The sequence below is a fragment of the Sturnus vulgaris genome, chromosome 26, assembly GCF_052056855.1.
Source record: "Sturnus vulgaris isolate bStuVul1 chromosome 26, bStuVul1.hap1, whole genome shotgun sequence".
In the NCBI taxonomy this organism is placed as follows: domain Eukaryota; kingdom Metazoa; phylum Chordata; class Aves; order Passeriformes; family Sturnidae; genus Sturnus; species Sturnus vulgaris.
The window spans coordinates 2,416,575-2,432,069 of record NC_142268.1 but is presented as its reverse complement, the minus strand read 5'-3'; the positions used below and the strand labels follow the sequence as shown (position 1 = coordinate 2,432,069).

The 15,495-nt window shown below is 67.1% G+C and overlaps 1 protein-coding gene across 1 annotated transcript; it reads left to right on the top strand.

Moving 5' to 3' along the window:
- Positions 1-2,718: 2,718 nt before the first annotated feature.
- On the top strand, positions 2,719-14,405 carry MIDN (midnolin). Its single transcript, XM_014882923.2, has 8 exons — positions 2,719-2,895; positions 4,822-5,047; positions 6,015-6,102; positions 6,407-6,469; positions 11,124-11,510; positions 11,973-12,105; positions 12,220-12,528; positions 13,638-14,405. The coding sequence occupies exons 2-8, from the start codon at positions 4,830-4,832 to the stop codon at positions 13,898-13,900; spliced, it is 1,461 nt and encodes a 486-aa protein (XP_014738409.1). The 5' UTR covers positions 2,719-2,895; positions 4,822-4,829; the 3' UTR covers positions 13,901-14,405.
- Positions 14,406-15,495: the final 1,090 nt, after the last annotated feature.

Genomic DNA, 15,495 nt, shown 5'->3' with positions numbered 1-15,495 from the left:
TGGTGGGCTGGGCCGGCCGGGCGGGTGGAGGTGCAGTGGTTCGGCTGCACCCTCCTGCCGGGGTGTGCCCCGCATGATCCCGGCCGCTGGCCCCGCGCCCGTGGGAACGCTCCCACTCGCTGCGGCGAGCTCCGTTCGAGGCCCCAGCTGGGCACCGCGGGCCTGGGAGACCTTTGGAAGCCACAGCATCGCTCCCCTCCCCAGGCTGAGGGCTGAGAGAGGAAAAAGATCCCCGTCCCACCTGGGTCCACCCCCAGGCTGTAGGCCGGCGTCTGCTGCAGCCACAGGAGCGAGAAACGCCCCCTCTTCCCTCCTCTCCCTGTTCTGGAACCGGAGTCAGCTCTGCCCTAATCCCATGACCCCGCGCCTGCGAGTGGAATGCAGAGACTTGCGATAAAATCCCCAGTTTGCCAAAGCTGTGGAATCAGCCAAGAATTCAGTCCAGAAGAGGAGGGGGGGTGGAGTAGAAAAAGAGAGAGAAAAGAGAAAAGCTGCTGCCCGGGGCTGGTGGGGGATTTCCCCGAAGAAGGAGGGCTGGGAATTCCCTTCCTTCGAGGGAGAGAACTTCGAAGAACCAGCCTACAAAAGATTCGGGGCTCCCAGCAGGAGCTGGGGCCAGCAGGACCGTGGTGTTGGCTTCTCTGTGTCCCACGGTCCTGCCCTGGCTTTGCCGTGACACCGGGACGTGCCCGGTGGCCAGGCCCCGTGGGAAGTGTCCCGGCAGGACCCGGGTAAGCCCCTCTGCTCCAGCCCGCGCCCGCGCTGCCCTCCCGGGTGCGTGAGCCTCCGCGGGGGCTAATCCCAGGGCCCAGGTTAGCTAAGCGGATTGCGGGAGCTGCGTGTGGCCTGCAGCGGGATTTGTGTAGGTATTTGCTCATCGGATCGTCTCTCCCCGAGCTGCTCAGCCGTGCGGGGTTTGGAGAACGCTCCCTCTGGAGACGCAGGAGCCTCGGATGCCACGCAGCAATTATGCCCAAGTCTGCCTGTAATCTTTAACGATTTATTCCCAGGGCAACACAATAAACTAAACACACAAAATCCAGGCTGCTGGGAATCCTAGGATCTCCCAGCTTGTGTCTCTAGAGGTTCCAGACACCTTCAACCATACTGAAATCTGCACACACTTCCTAAAGCACCAGCTCCTGGAGTCATGGGATTGCCGGAGGAGATGAGCTTCCTCCCAGGAAGGAGATGGAGCCGTGTGAGGAGGGTGGTGACTGGGAAAGGGGCTCTTCAGGGCTGCCAGGATGTGGGGAGATGCCCTGCCCTTGGGGCACGGCTGCTCTGCCAAAGAACCCACACTCCCAGCCATGGCCACAATGTCCCCTTGTCCCTCCCCACCGATCGGGGCTGGGAGCTGGCAGCCAGACCCTGCTCCCTGCGGGAGTGGCTCTGGTGTGACACCTTGCCCCCACCATGGCCCCTGAGATGTGGCAGGGCCAAACCTGTGGCCCTGGCTGTCCCCTCTCCTCGCTGCTCCAGGGCCTCAACCCCGCACAGCCAGCTGGGGATGTGGCCCCCCAAGGGGCGGCTTCGCAGGCCCGGGGCTCCGCAGCTCTCGGGGAGAACAATGGCGCATCCCTGCCCCGGCCCCTCTCCCAGGGACAACAATGGCAGGAGCCGGAGTCGGAGCCGCCTGAGCTCATCTCCCCCCGAGAGCTTGGAGGGGGCTGGGGCGGGCGGGGGGCCGTGGGCAGAGCGACAAAGGCTTCCTCCCAGCCCGGCTCTCTGCCTTGCACGAGTGGACTCGCTCCCACCCAGCCATCTGCACCCACCCCAGGGGAGGGAGAGACACAGCAGCAGCATTTTGGGGATTCAGAGAGGCCCCCCCCTTGGCTCCTGCCAGGCCCCGGCGCTGCTGCCTCACGGGTCGGGTCTCCTCATTGCAGACTGGCCGCCAGATCCCCCCTCCAGCTGCTTTGTGTCTCGGTGTGCCAGGGCATTGTCTGCGAGGGAGAGACCCGGCGAGGCAGCCCGAGGTCACGAGCATCTCCCCAGCACCCTCCCTGTGCACGGGGCGGCCGCTGGCCCGGGAGGAAGCAGCTTCTGCCCGGTGGCACCCGGGGGCATCGTGCCCCGGAACTGGTGCCCAGCAGCCCCTTTCTCCCTTGCTCTAAAGACCTAAGTCTGTGTCCTTGCTGGGAAGTGCGTGGTTGGGCGGAGGGAATCCCTGGGGGAGGAATGGTCCAACCTTGTTATTAGACATCAGAGAGTCTCGGTATTAGACATCACTGAGTCTCCACAGGCAGCAGCAGCAGCAGCTTTGACGCTTGGCTCCCAAGGAGAGCTCAGCCCATCCGTTCCCTGCCCACGGACTGACTTTGACCCCGGTAACGGGGCACGCGGAGGGGGAGAGGTGTCCGGTCTGTCCCCTCCCCACGGTCCGTGGAGGGCAGGTCGCCCCTGCCCTGTCTGGAGCGGCGGCAGAGCTGGGACCCCGGCAGAGACTGAGACGCCCCCGGTGGGCTGATACCGAGATCAGAGGACGGCGAGTCGGGATCCCGGAAGCGGGATCCGAAACGAGGGGTTAAGGGCTGGGACCCCTCGTACAGGACTGAGACCCGGGGGCAAGGACCGAGACCCCCCGCGGGAGCAGGTGCGGGTACCGCCGGGCCAGGGGCCGTGGCCGTTGCTGGGGCCGTTGCCGGGGCCAGACCGGTCCCTGCCCGGTCCCTGCCCCCGGCAGGCTCCACCCCGGGCGGTGCGGGATAAAACTTGGGGCACCTCCCCGGCAGCTCCGCGTCAGGGCTGCGCTCGGACCGGCTGCAGCAGTCAGGAGGTGACACTGCACCGACCACCACCTCCCCTCGGGACGTTTCTGGGGTCCCTCTCCCTCTTCCTGCCACCGGAGGTAGCTGAGCTCCCGCCGCGCCGGGATCCGCGGGGCCGTGCTCGGTGAGTAGAGCCGCGCCGGGCTGGAGGGGGCCCGGGTCGGGCTGCGGGGGGGATCCGCGGACGGGGACCGCGCTCTCTCGGTTGCTTTTCCCGGAGCGGGAGGGGTGGCCCCGCTTTCCCGGGGCTCCCGGGGGACGCACGGCAGAGCCCCTCTTCGGTTGTTCGGGAGCTCTGATTGCCCTCAGAGACCCTCCGTGTCCTCGGTCACCTGGAGCTTTGCCTGCCTCCGGGGAACGGGAGCGGGATCGGTTCCCCTCGCTCCAGCTGTCGGGACCCCGGTGTGCCCGCTCGGCTCCCGCCGTGTCCCGGGGAGCGGCTCCTCGCTCCCAAGACCCAGCGTTCTGGAGGGGGGGGCTTCCCGGGCAGGGGTCCTCCAGTCCGCTGGGCGAGCAGCGGCTCCGGGGCGCACCGCGGCCGGGCCGGTCGGTCGCTCGGTAAGGGCTCCCCGGTGTCTCGGTAAGGGCTCCCCGGCGCGCCGCCGGTGCGGCCCCCGCGGCCCCCCCGGGCGCAGGAGGCGCAGCGGGGCCGGTAGAGGGCGCCCGCGCTTTGCTGACTCATAGCCCCCCCCCGGTGCGGGTGCCGGGACGGGGCCCCGGGGCTGCGGGGTGTCCGTTCCACCCCCCGGGCGGCGGCAGGCGGGGCTGGGGTGGAGGTTTCAGCTGCGGGACTGGGGAGGGGGGGCAAGAGCGTGCTGGAGTGTAAAAGGGCTCAACCCCTCATCGGGACAGTTCCCCGTAGCTGTAACGGCGTCACCGGGAGGGTGACCGGGCGGGTGCGTGTGACCGGGCGGGTGTGACCGGCCGCGGGTGACTGTACGTGTCCCCCCCGCCCTTTCCGCCTCTGTGCCCCGGCGTCACTCGGCTCCGGAGGCTCCAGCTCCCGCCCGGCCCCGCGGGCAGTCACCTCCCGCCGCGGCCTCCTCCGGTGCGGGGGCCGCTCACCGCCCCCGCCGCGGCGCTCCGGGCCGGCGCCTGCCCATGTCCCGCGTTCACCCCACCGCGGCACCCGAGCCTCGCACGCCAACGCCATCGGCTGCCCGGTTCGGGGCGGCCCGGCGGGTACCCAGCGCTACCGGAGCCCGGCCGGACCCCCGAACCCCCCGCGCCCCTTTGTTGTGCGCCGGGATTATGAATGGCTCCAGGCGCGGCGCGAGGGCGCGCGGGGGGCGGGGCCGGGGGCGGGGCCGCGCGGCCGCGTGGGCGGGAGGAATCCGGCCGGACCGCCCCGCCCACCGGGCCACGTGGGGAAGGTGCGCCCGCCTCCCATTGGCCGGCGCCGCGGATGTCTGGGCGCTCGGCGCGCTCCCATTGGCCGCGGCCGCCGGAGGAGCCGGAGTGAATGAGGGCGAGGCCCCGCCCGCGGGACGTTGCTACATTGTAACTTCCCTCCCCCCCCCGGTGCTCCCACGGCAGCGCGAGCGGCGGCCGGTTCGGCGGGTCCGGCCCCAGAGAAGGGGGAGCGAGGCGGCCTCCCCGCCCCTCGCCGCGGCCTCGGGCCTCACCCCGCCCCCAGACACCCCGCACCGAGAGCACAGAGCGGCGGCGAGGAGAAAGAAAGGAGGCGGCAGGCAGGGGCAGGCAGCACCGCTTCCACCGCCCCCCCCTCCGTTCCCGCGGCAGCCAGCCACCGGAGCGGGGCGAGAACGGGAGATTTTGTATTTTTTATTTTTATATATATATATTTTATTTTCTCCGCCCGGGCCGCAGAAGGCACGGCCGGTGCAGCCCTGCTTGGGGACCCTACTCCTAGCCGCCCCCCGCCTCCTCCCGGCCCCCGCCCGAGGCCTCGCCGCGCAACCGGAGCTCCCGTGGGTCCCACCGGGCGTGTGGCGGAGCGGGCCGCGCTCCCTCCTTTGTCCGCTCCTGCCGCCCTCCCCCGCCGCGTCCCGCCGTCGCCCCCCGACACCGACCACCGCTGCCCCCGCAGGTCGGCGGATGGACCCGCAGCCCGGCGCCAGGAGCTGCAGCCGCGGGGCTCCCGCCTGCGAGGTGGGGCCACCCGAACCCCCCATGAACCTCTACATCCACACCACCACCGGCACCCGCTATGAGCTCTCGGTGCCCGCCGAGGAGACAGTGGAGGGGCTGAAGCGGCGGCTGTCCCAGCGCCTCAAGGTGCCCAAGGAGCGTCTGGCGCTGCTGCACAAAGAGAGGTACGGCACGGCTCAGTACGGGGGGGCTCGGCGCGGCTCGGGAGGCCCGGGGTCCCCAGCCCCCGACAGCGGGGCTGGGCGCGGGGGCGGCCCCCTCGCACCGGGCTCGGCACCGCACAAAGGCTCCCGCCCCCTCCCCCTTCCCGGCCCCATTCCTGTGCGGGGCGGGGGGGGGGGGGGGCAGCCCGGGGGGCCGCGGCGGGGGCGAGCGGGGGCCGGGCCGGAGGGAGGGAAGGAGGGAGGGGGTGCTCCGGGGCGGAGAGAGGGAGGGAGGGGGGCGCCGAGCCGGGCCGGGAGCGCGGCCGCCGCCCCCTCGCCCGGCCCTGCCGGGGCTCCTTTGTGGGCGGCGGGGCCCGGCCTTGCCCCGGCCCTTTGTTCTGGGCTCAGCCCCGGCGGCGGCGCGGCCCGGCCCCCCCTGAGCCCCCAGCGCCGGGGGCGGCGGGGGGGCCTTTGTCTGCCGGGGGCCCGAGCCGAGGGGCTGCGCACCCCCCGCGTGGAGCGGGGCCGGGCCAGGAGTAACTTGGAGAGTCTTTCCCGGATCAGAGAGGAAGGGGGGGGACACACGGGGACACCACATCCATCTGCCGGCACCCGAGGGGTTGAAGGGAGCACGTTCCCAGTGCTGCCTCCCCCACCTACACTGGTCCCAACTTCTCTCTGACCGCCCCCCCAGTGGCCAGGTTTCTGTGCCATGCACCCCGTGCTCCCACTCCCCCGCACCAAGCTCTTCTCTGGCCCCCATGAGCACTGCCCCACACCGTGAGCTCCCCTGGGGGGCAGCTGAGCAGTGGGGTGCCAGGGTTCCCTCCTGCCTGTGCAGGCTGGGAATTTCTTGAGGTAGGGGTGCTTGGGGGTGTTAGTCCCCTGGGAGCAGCCAGATATGCAGCTGGTGTCCCCGTCTCGTGTGTGCCCTCTGAGGGGGCTGCCCGACCTGCACTGACCCTGCTTTTGGCGTCTCCTCCCACAGCCGCCTCAGCTCTGGCAAACTGCAGGACCTGGGGGTCGTGGAAGGCAGCAAGCTGACACTGGTGCCCACCGTGGAGGCCGGCTTGATGGTGAGTGGCCTTTTCCTGCTGCTCTCTCCATCCCACCCACTCGTCCCTGTCTATTATTAAAGCCCCGGGCAAAGATGAGGATGAGGATGTGATGTGCTGGCAGCCCTGCGGCTCTGCTGCCCCAGCTTTGGCTGAGGAGGCAGTGCTGGGTTGGGCACGGCAGCAGGTTTAGTATTTCACTCCTTTCTCAGGGCTTGTGTAGAAATAGTGGAAGTGACATGTCATCCCTCCCTCCTGCTGCGGACGCCCCCTCCTTCGCTGCATTTGTAACGTTAATCCCCCCCCCTCCTCCTTTTTTTTCCAGTCCCAGGCGTCCAGGCCAGAACAGTCGGTGATGCAAGCTCTGGAAAGCTTAACTGAAACTCAGGTGAGGGGCTGGATGCCGGGGCAGGATGAAGACAAAGGCGGAGGGTGGGAGGGGAGAGGAAGGACAGCTGCGGCCTGGCTTTGCTTCCCCTCCCAAAAGCTTTGGCGTTGGTGCCTCGCTGAGGTTTCACCTTCAGCAGGGCTGGGAGCGCTGAGGGTGGTGCCCGGGGCGGGCACCGTCACCCTGTGCAGCGCCGGGCTCAGGGAGGTCCCACGCCGCAGCCTCGCAGCCCAAACAAGCCGGGAGCCGGGGAGGTGAAGTGACTCACTCAAGGTCACGCCGCAGGTCGGTGGCAGAGCTGGGCGGCTCAGAGCCCTGCCCGGGGGATATGGGGCTGCAGCCCCCCTCCCATCTGGCCACCCTGGGGTGCAGGGATAGGGCTGCCCATGTGCCCCACAGCTGTGATGGATGTTAAGGAGGCTGGCAGACGTGGTGGGGCTGCAGAGTCTGGCTTCCCCCCCAGCGCCCGAAGGGTTCTTCCCCCTTTCCTTGGAGCCGTCCTTGGCGGGTGCAGATTGGCCGTGCTGGGGTGTTCTGACCCTCTCCTTGTCCCTTGCTCGGTGGCCTTGTGCTGGGTGCCAAGGAATGGGTGCGGAAAGGGCCAAGTGGGCGGCGTTGGCGAGGCCGTGGTTGAATCGCTGTGGAGTTTTGGAGGGGTGGAAGTGGGCGGGCGGGGGGTCCTCAGTGCTGGGGGGGTTCTCAGCTGCGGGGAGGAAGCGTTCCCAGGGTGGGAGAGCCGTGGGTGAGCCGTGGGTGCGCACGCAGCCGCCGGCTCCTGCCGTGAAGGTGGAATTTACCCCCAGCCGTGCAGGCCCCGCTCCTTTGTTTTCCGTCTCTGTTACTGCTGTGAAACTCTTTCCTTCCTTTTTCTGGCCGATGCTGCAGCTTCGGTTTTTTTAAGGGTTGGGTTTTTGAGGGTTTTTGTAACCTGCCTTGCTGAATTCTGGGAAGGGGCTGAGCCCCTTGCGGTGCCAGGGCTCAGAGAAGGGGCTGGTGGGGCACTGCTGTGCCCCTCCCTGTGGCGATGTGGCAAGGGCCAGGCCCGCAGGGACTGACCCGCAGTGCCCTTGGTGACCTTGACTTTTGGGAGCTGGTTTAACCCTATGGGGGCTGGAGGAGTGAGCTTGGACTGGAGCCCCTGTGGATCCCCAGTGCCAGAGGCTGCTGGTGTCCCATGGAGGGGTTGCAAGGTGCTGCCCATCCCAGCTGCGATGCAGAGCTGTGGGAGGGGGCTGGTTCTGGCAGCCTGGCCTAGGGGGGTCACAATGCACGCCCTGGCTTCAGGGCTGCAGATATTTCTGATGAGGCTGCACAGCTCTGCTCTGGTGTGGGCAGCGAGGTGAGGTGGACTGGGGAGCCAGGAGCCGGTGGAGCTCAGGGTACCCCCCTGCACAGAGCTGTGCCTCCCCCAGACCAAGCACAGCGGGCGGAGGAGGGTGGGTGGGCTACGGTCTGGCACTGGCTGCGGGAAGCGGCTCCGCACCTCCCTGCCCACCGCAGGTTCCTCCGGTTGGTGATTCAGGAAGCCAGGGCTGAGCAGGAGGAACCGCCAGCACCTGGGGGGCGGCGGGGGGGCAGGAAACCACTCCTCCCATTCATGCTTTGCTGGGCTCTGCCTGCGTCACGCAGCCTCCGGAGCACGGGGAGAGCTGAGCCGCTTCCTCTGGGGGCGGCGGGGGGGCCGGGGCGCTGCCATCCCCTCCCCAGCCTTTGGGGAAGCGGCTGCCGGGCACGGGGGCTTCCTGGAAATGCTCCTGCACTTCCTTCCTCCCCACATGGCTGCCCCCGCTTTCCAGGGATGGCAGGCGTGCGATCCCACTGCCTCGGCTCTTCCTTCCCCCAGTCCCTCTGCCCAGGAGTGCTGAGGAGGGGGATGACACATCCTGCTCTTCCAGGGCTGCAGAAATGTGGCCGGGGGGCTCTGTCCCTCTGTCTGCCTTGGCACAGGCAAACCCCGGGCATTGATGCAGGTGGCTGGATGGGGGGGCCCAGCTGTGCCCAGCTGGAGACCCCGCAGGGGCTTCGGGGGGCATTTCCTGCTCCCCCTCCTCATCCTTGTCCTGGCCTTGCCTTTTTGGCCATCTGGATCTCCCAGGATGGTTTCCTGGTGCCTGTTTGGGGGTGCTGCTCTCCCCATCCGGGCCAGGGGCTCGTTGGGGGCAGCTCCTGCTCTCTGCTAGCCCAGAGTTGAGGGCCCGGGGGTGTCTGGGGCTGGGGGCCGGGGTGACGCGGGGCCAGGCGTCGGAGCGAGGCGGGAATGCGGCGTTCTCTGAGTCATCGGCGTTTCTGAGAAGCAGCTGGGAGACACTTGCCCCATCCCTGCGGGCCCTGAGCCCGGTACAGTGCAGCTGAGCCCCTCAGGCCTTGGCAGGGTCCCAGGGGACCCCTATGTGCGGGGACTTTAGGGGGCTCAGTGGCCCCATCCCCCTCGGCGAGGCTGTCCCGGCCCCCGCGGTGGAACCGGCTGGGAGGGACGGGGTCCTCCCGGCGTGGGCGGCCGAGCGGGCGGCTGGGTGGGACGTGTTTGCATTGGAGCGGGCTGGTTTCGCCGGGGGGGGGAGGTTGGCAGCGGCGTGGGGGCGGGTGCTGCGAGCCCCGGGGCTGGGGCGCCGCGGGGACCGGGCCGGCTCCGTGCCACGGCCCAGCCCCGGGGGTGCTGCGGGGGGCCGTGGGACCCCCGTGCCGGGGATGAACGGGGCGGGGTGGGGGGGGAGTTGGTTCTTGGTGCTGCTGGGAAGTGTCGGCAGCGCTGGCCTGGCCGGGTTGGGGTGCTCTAGTTTCTCCCAGCGCTGGAGAGGGGTCAGGCAGGGCAGGGGTGAGTCAGAGGGAGCGGGAGGCGGCCGCGGGGCCGGTTGACGTCAGGAGGCCCCGGGGAGGTGCGCGGGGCTCCCCCGGGCACACCTGGGTGCAGAGCCGGGCCTGGAGGAGGGTGGCAGGGGCTGGGATGAGGCTGTGAAAGAGCCTTCTCAGGAACCCACTGGGAGCAGGACCCAGCTGGATCCCCTTCCCGTGCTTTGGTGAATGGTGCCTGGACCTGGCAATGGGGTCTCTGTGTGAAATGCACCTCCTACAGTGCCTCAGAGAGCAGCAGGAGGGCTGGGGTTGCCCAGCAGCCGTGGGGGGCTCCATACAAGGGGCTGTAGGTGGCCAGAGCTGGGATGGTGCCAAGCAGTGTGGATGGGGCTGCCAGCCTGGCATGAGGCCATCCAGGCTGCTATGGGAAGGGAAGCTGAGGCAGGACGGGGGCTGGGGTGTCGCTTTCCCACAGCCAGGTGCTCTGTGCACACACACGCGTGTGCACACGTGTGCCCGTGTGCACGCCCGCCGTCCTCTCCCGCCCCCTTGCCCCGTAACCTCCGTGTCCAGAGCTGCAGCGTCTCCTTCCCGCCCACCCCTTCCTCTGCAGCCTCCGCCTGACACGCTCGGGGCTTTGCTGCTGGTATTTTTAAAGCTGCTTTTCCCACGGCTTCTCAGAACCGGCCTCCGCGGCAGCGGGGCGTGGGGGAGCGGGGCCGGGGCTGGGGGGGCCCGGGGGGGCCCTACTCTGCAGTGCTGGGGACAGGGGAGTGCTGGGCCCTCTGGGGACCCCTCGATGGCTGCACCCCAAAGGTGCCATTAGGTGTAGGGGGGGGTGATATCAGGAGTTGCACGTGATAGGATGGGAAAGCCGTGCCCTGGAATAGTGAGGGTGGATGTAGGGTGGAAAGGGGAGGGCATCATCCCCTGCCATCACCTGGCAGAGGTGAGAGGCACAGCCCCCCTGCAGCACATATGAGGGTGAGGGGGGGGCTCACGGCTGTCCCAGCCCCCCCTACAATGTGGGGCAGCGCTTGGGGGGCTCGCCTGTTCCCTGGCACAGCTGCTAAGTGATTTATGCGACCGAGGGGAGGCTGAGGGGTGTGAGCTGGGGGGTGGCAGGTGTTGGGCATTGGGGGCCCGCCACAGCTGCAGCCCGGGGAGGGTCAGGCCCTGGCTCTTGTCTCCATCTGCAGCTGCTCCATCACCTGCCGGAGCTGGAGCCTCCGGGCTGGGCAGGGCCTGGCCCCCACCCCCAGCTGCCTTGGAGTGGGGGGAGGAGGGCAAGTGGGCTGCACTGCCTGAGTCACCGTGGTGGGCACGCAGGGACCTGGCATGTCCTCACCTGCCCCCTCCTCTTCTCCCTGTGCCAGCAGGGGCACCCCCTGGAGCTGGGGAGGGAGAATGCCCCTCCCGCTGGCCAGAGCAGCAGCACTGGCCCTTGGCCAGGCGTGCGGCTCTGGGCAGTCCCAGCTGCGGCCCCTGCCCGTCCCTGCCCGCCGGGATCAGCGCTGGGGAGGGTGGCCAGACAGGCACGGCTACTCAGTGGTGGAGAATAAAGGGCAGGAAGGGCAGAAGGAAGAAAAATACCCCCCGGCACCGTCAGCTGATGGAGCTGGCACCAGGCTGGGGTCGCGTGGGGACGGCAGCTGGGCTCTTCTGCCAGCCTGGCATGGGTGAGGGCCTGGGAAGGGCTGTGGGAAGGGGTCACCCCTTCTCTGCCCCAGTGACCCATCCCTATGGCTGAGGGAAACCTGTAGGGGCAACCACCATCCCCTGCTCAGCGCCAGGGGGGCAAGCACAGCCCTGCTGCTTGTGCCATGGCTGATGAGGGTCCTTTCTCTCTCTCTCTCCCCAGGTCAATGACTTCTTGTCGGGCCGGTCCCCTCTGACCCTGGCCCTGCGTGTGGGTGACCACATGATGTTCGTGCAGCTGCAGCTGGCAGCTCAGCAGAGCACTGGACAGCTCCAGCACCGGCACCTCATCGCCAGCCGCGGCGAGGCGGGGGCCAGCGCCAGCCCCCACTGCCGGACACTGCACGGTGCCAGCGGCTCAGGCTTCACCCGCATCCCTGTGGTCCCCACGTGCCAGCAGAGCCCGGCCCCCAGCCCCACGCCCGCCACGCCGGCCCCCCCCATGTACTGTAACGCCCCTCACGCCGCTCCCGTCACCGCCGGCATGTTCCGGTCGCACGGGGCCAGCACGCAGACGGTGAACAGCAGCGTGGTCTCCTCCTGCTCAGAGGTGAGTCTGGGAGTGTCCTGGAGCCTTTGGGAAAGGGGGGGTGAAGCTGTGACTTTCCCAGCTCGGCTGTTGTTATGCCTGACCCTCCCTCGGTTTCCTCATTTGTGGAAATGGGTTGTCCCCAGTCTGGTCTCCAGAATGTCCCCAGGTCCCAGGGAGGGGCTCAAGGACAGGGTGTAACCTAGGCTCTTACCCTGCCTGTCCTCACACCCTGCCTGTCCCCATGGATGGGCAGGAGCTGCTGCTGTTGCTTCCCTTTCCCCCTCGCACAGCACAGCCCGGCAGGGAGGCTGTTGGGACCCCCAGGGTGGTTCCAGGAGAACTGCAATTGGTGCCTGCTGCCCCTGCTCCCTGTCTGGGCTCTTGTCTGGCTCTTTGCAAGGTGGCAGAAGGTCAGGAGCAGAGTTGTGTGCCCCACCAGCCCCCTCCCCCGAGGCTGATGCCGTGTTTCTCCCCTCCCAGGTGGACTGTGGTTCCCGCAGCAGCAGCTCCCCGGGCAGCAGTCCGGCCCCCTCGGCCCGATCCCGCAAGCCCGGGGCGGTCATCGAGAGCTTCGTCAACCACGCGCCTGGGGTCTTCTCAGGGACCTTCTCCGGTACGTGCTGCTCAGTTTCCAGGGGGCTCTGGGGGGGGGATGTTGGGGGCAATGGGGCTGTGGATCTGGGAGGGGCTGCTTGTCTCACACCCGCCTCTTTTCCCCCCTCTCCAGGCACTTTGCACCCCAACTGCCAGGACAGCAGCGGGCGGCCGCGGCGGGACATCGGCACCATCCTGCAGATCCTCAACGACCTCCTCAGCGCCACGAGACACTACCAGGGCATGCCCCAGTCCCTGACACAGCTCCGCTGTCAGACACAGTTCTCCTCCTCCTCCTCTTCCTCTTCCTCCTCCTCCTCGCCGCCTGCCTCTCCGGACCTCGCCACCAAAACTACCTCAGAGCCGCTGCCCGCGGCCGCCGCCCCCTCCCTGCACCCCGTCGTCCAGTGCCAAAGCCAGATCCGGATGTGCAAGCCCAGTGGTGAGTCCAGCTGCCCCTGAGTGGAGAGGGGTTGGAGTTTGAAGTTGGTTCCTCTTGGGGGTCCCTGGTCCATGGGATGAGCAGAGAGGGACTGAGAACTTGGATGATTGACAGGTGTCATTCAGGGGGGGGGTCGTGTGTTTGGGGATAATCAGCCCCCTTGGGGACTTAGGGAGGTCACCCCACGCACCCTGCATTGCCATCTCTGCCAAATCCTGTGGGGACAAAGTGTCCCTGTGTGGGTGGGGGTGCGGGGGAGTGGCAGGTGGCTGCAGTGTCCGTGTTGCCCTGGGAGCTCAGGGCCTCTCCCTGCTGTGTAGGCAGAGGTTTTGGGGTCACCCAGTCTCTGGCTCCCCCTTTCCAAACCCATCTCCCCACACTGGGGATGAAATGGACCTGGCTTGGGGACCTGGCCAAAGTATAGAAATGGCTCCCCTGGCATTTTTGGGTGCACAGCTGTGAGCCCCGGGGCCGGAAGGTGTCGCAGGCACCCACACTTGGACCCCCTGTGATTTGCTTAGAGGAAAGAAGTGAAACCACCAGTGCTTGCTCAGCCCCCTCAGGGCTTGCTCTTCCTTCTCTCCTAGGCAGGGGTGGTCCAGCTCCCCACAGGGGATGGCTCCCTGCCGGCTCCAGCCCCTGCTGGTGTGGCCAGGTCTTCCAGGACCATCCCCAGCTCTGCTCTGGGCCAGGACCCCTCCCTATCCATCCATGGGGATAGAGGGGGTGTTGTGGTGGGGACCCTGCACCCCTAAAAGGGGCTGTAGGCCACTGAGGATCAGCCTCTTGCTGTACTAGCCACCCTATTTTTAGGATATCAAAGGGACTGTGCCATGGGGGACTCCATGACCACTCAGGATGTGGGTCAGGCAACCCTCCCATAACCATTGTGCCCTTTTCCTTTTGGAGGAAATGCTATAGGCGTAGCCCATTGGGGGCTACCTGGTGGGCCGTGTCCCCCCAGCCATGGATCAGGGAACCCCACTTTGACCCATCCTCCATTACAGAGAACACTGTACCCGTTATAGGGATATCAACATAGCAGGGCTGGCATGTCGCCCCATGGCATTGCCCCCCGTGACCCCTTTTCCCCTTTCTCCCCCTCGCAGGGGACCGGCTGCGGCAGACAGAGAACCGGGCGACGCGCTGCAAGGTGGAGCGGCTGCAGCTGCTGCTGCAGCAGAAGCGGCTGCGGCGGAAGGCGCGGAGGGACGCCAGGGCTCCGTACCACTGGGTGCCCAACCGCAAGGCCGGGCGCACCAACAGCAACAGCAGCGTCTCCAGCGAGGGCAGCCTGGACCTGGACTTCGAGGACTCGGTCTGGAAGCCGGAGGTCAAGGCCGAGATGAAATCCGAGTTTGTCGTAGCATAGAGAGCCGGGGCCCCGGGGGACTGTGCCGGGGGGTCCCGCTCGCCGCCCCCGCCGTGGGGAGGCAGTGCTGGTGTCACGGGCAGGGGCTCCTCGAGATTTGCTGTCTCCTGTGACCAGACGCCTCTTGGGCCGACCTGCGTGGCAGGGGGAGAGCCCCCACCACTCTGCTCGGTTGGGTTTGGGGCGATGGGGGGGGAGCAGCAGGAGCCGCCCCCTCCCTGCAGCCTCCCCAGCTTGGGGGTCCTGGCACCTGGGGGGGGTCCTGGGGCGTTTTGAAGCTGCTGCTTTGCTGTGAAGAGGGGCACAGCCGGGTGGGCACCAGCCCCACCTTGTGCCACCCCCCCCGGTGCAGGCAGGAGGAGATGAAGTCTCTCTCGGAGGTGCTGGAGCCCCCCCGATTTGGGGGCCGTTTGTTTTCCTTCCCTTCTATATGTAGCATTGCTCGGCTGTGGGGCTGGGCCCCCCCGGGGGGACACGCGTGCCTGGGCCCCACCGCCGCAGCCTGGGGAGGGGGGACGGGGGTGGGGGGGCTTTGTTTTTTGGGGGGGGTGTTAATTTTGTTTGGGGGAGGGAGAAGCCAAGACGCCTTCCCTCCGCGGCCGAGCCCAACTTCCGAGTCGCTGGACTCCTTCCCACCCGCCGCTTGGGTGGTTGGATTTTTTTTCTTTTTTAACTTAAAAAAAAAAAAAAAAAAGGAAAAAAAAAAGAAAAAAAAACCTGAATAAATAACCCCAAACTCGGTCCCGGCTGCGGGGCCGGTATTTATAGACATTAATGACCCGACTGAGCCAATACTGACATAGTCTTCATAGGCCGTAGGATCCTTTTTCTTGTCCGACTTGGATTTTTTTCCGTCAGGATCTGTGCAAATAGAGCCCCCACGTGATGTGTTTTTTGTCTGTAAAAGTCTTTTTTTTTTTTTTTTGTGTGTGTTTTGGGGAAAGGGGGGGCGGGGGGGAGAGCAAGGCTTTTTCGGTCTTTAATATTTTATTTTTTATTTTTGAAATAAATTTGGGCAGTCTGGATGCAATCGTGTCTGGTGTCGGTGTGGGGAGACAGGGGATGCTTGGGCACCCCATCAGTGTCAGGGGCACATGGCACAGCAACAAGTGCCCCATCTACCTGTGCACACACCTGCTCAGCACTCCCGTGTGTGTACCAGAAGGAGGAGGGTGATGGAGCTGCCCCATCCTACCTAGTAGGGGAACAGCTCGGGGCTCTCCTTGAGGTGTTTCCAGCCCTCTCTGAGTGCCAGACCCTCAACTCGTGGGTGCTCATCTGACTGGGTGCTCCCGGTCTCATCCCACTGGCCACTTCCCGGAGGAGCTGGGCCGGTTGCACCAGCCGGGCTGGCCCTGAGTGCCAGCTCCCTGCCAGCTCCCTCCCTCCCTCCTGCGTCACGGCGGGGTGGCCGCGGGCCGGGGCGGGGGGGGGGGGGGTTGGTGGCTGTAAATGCGGCCGTGCCTCAGTTTCCCCACCTGTACTGGCCCTGGGGAAGGTGATGGAGTGGGGCTGGCCCTGGGGACGTGTGTCAGCACCATCCCACCCATGCAACTCTCTTCCTGCAGCTCCCACCATCCCTGGGAGGAAGCTGG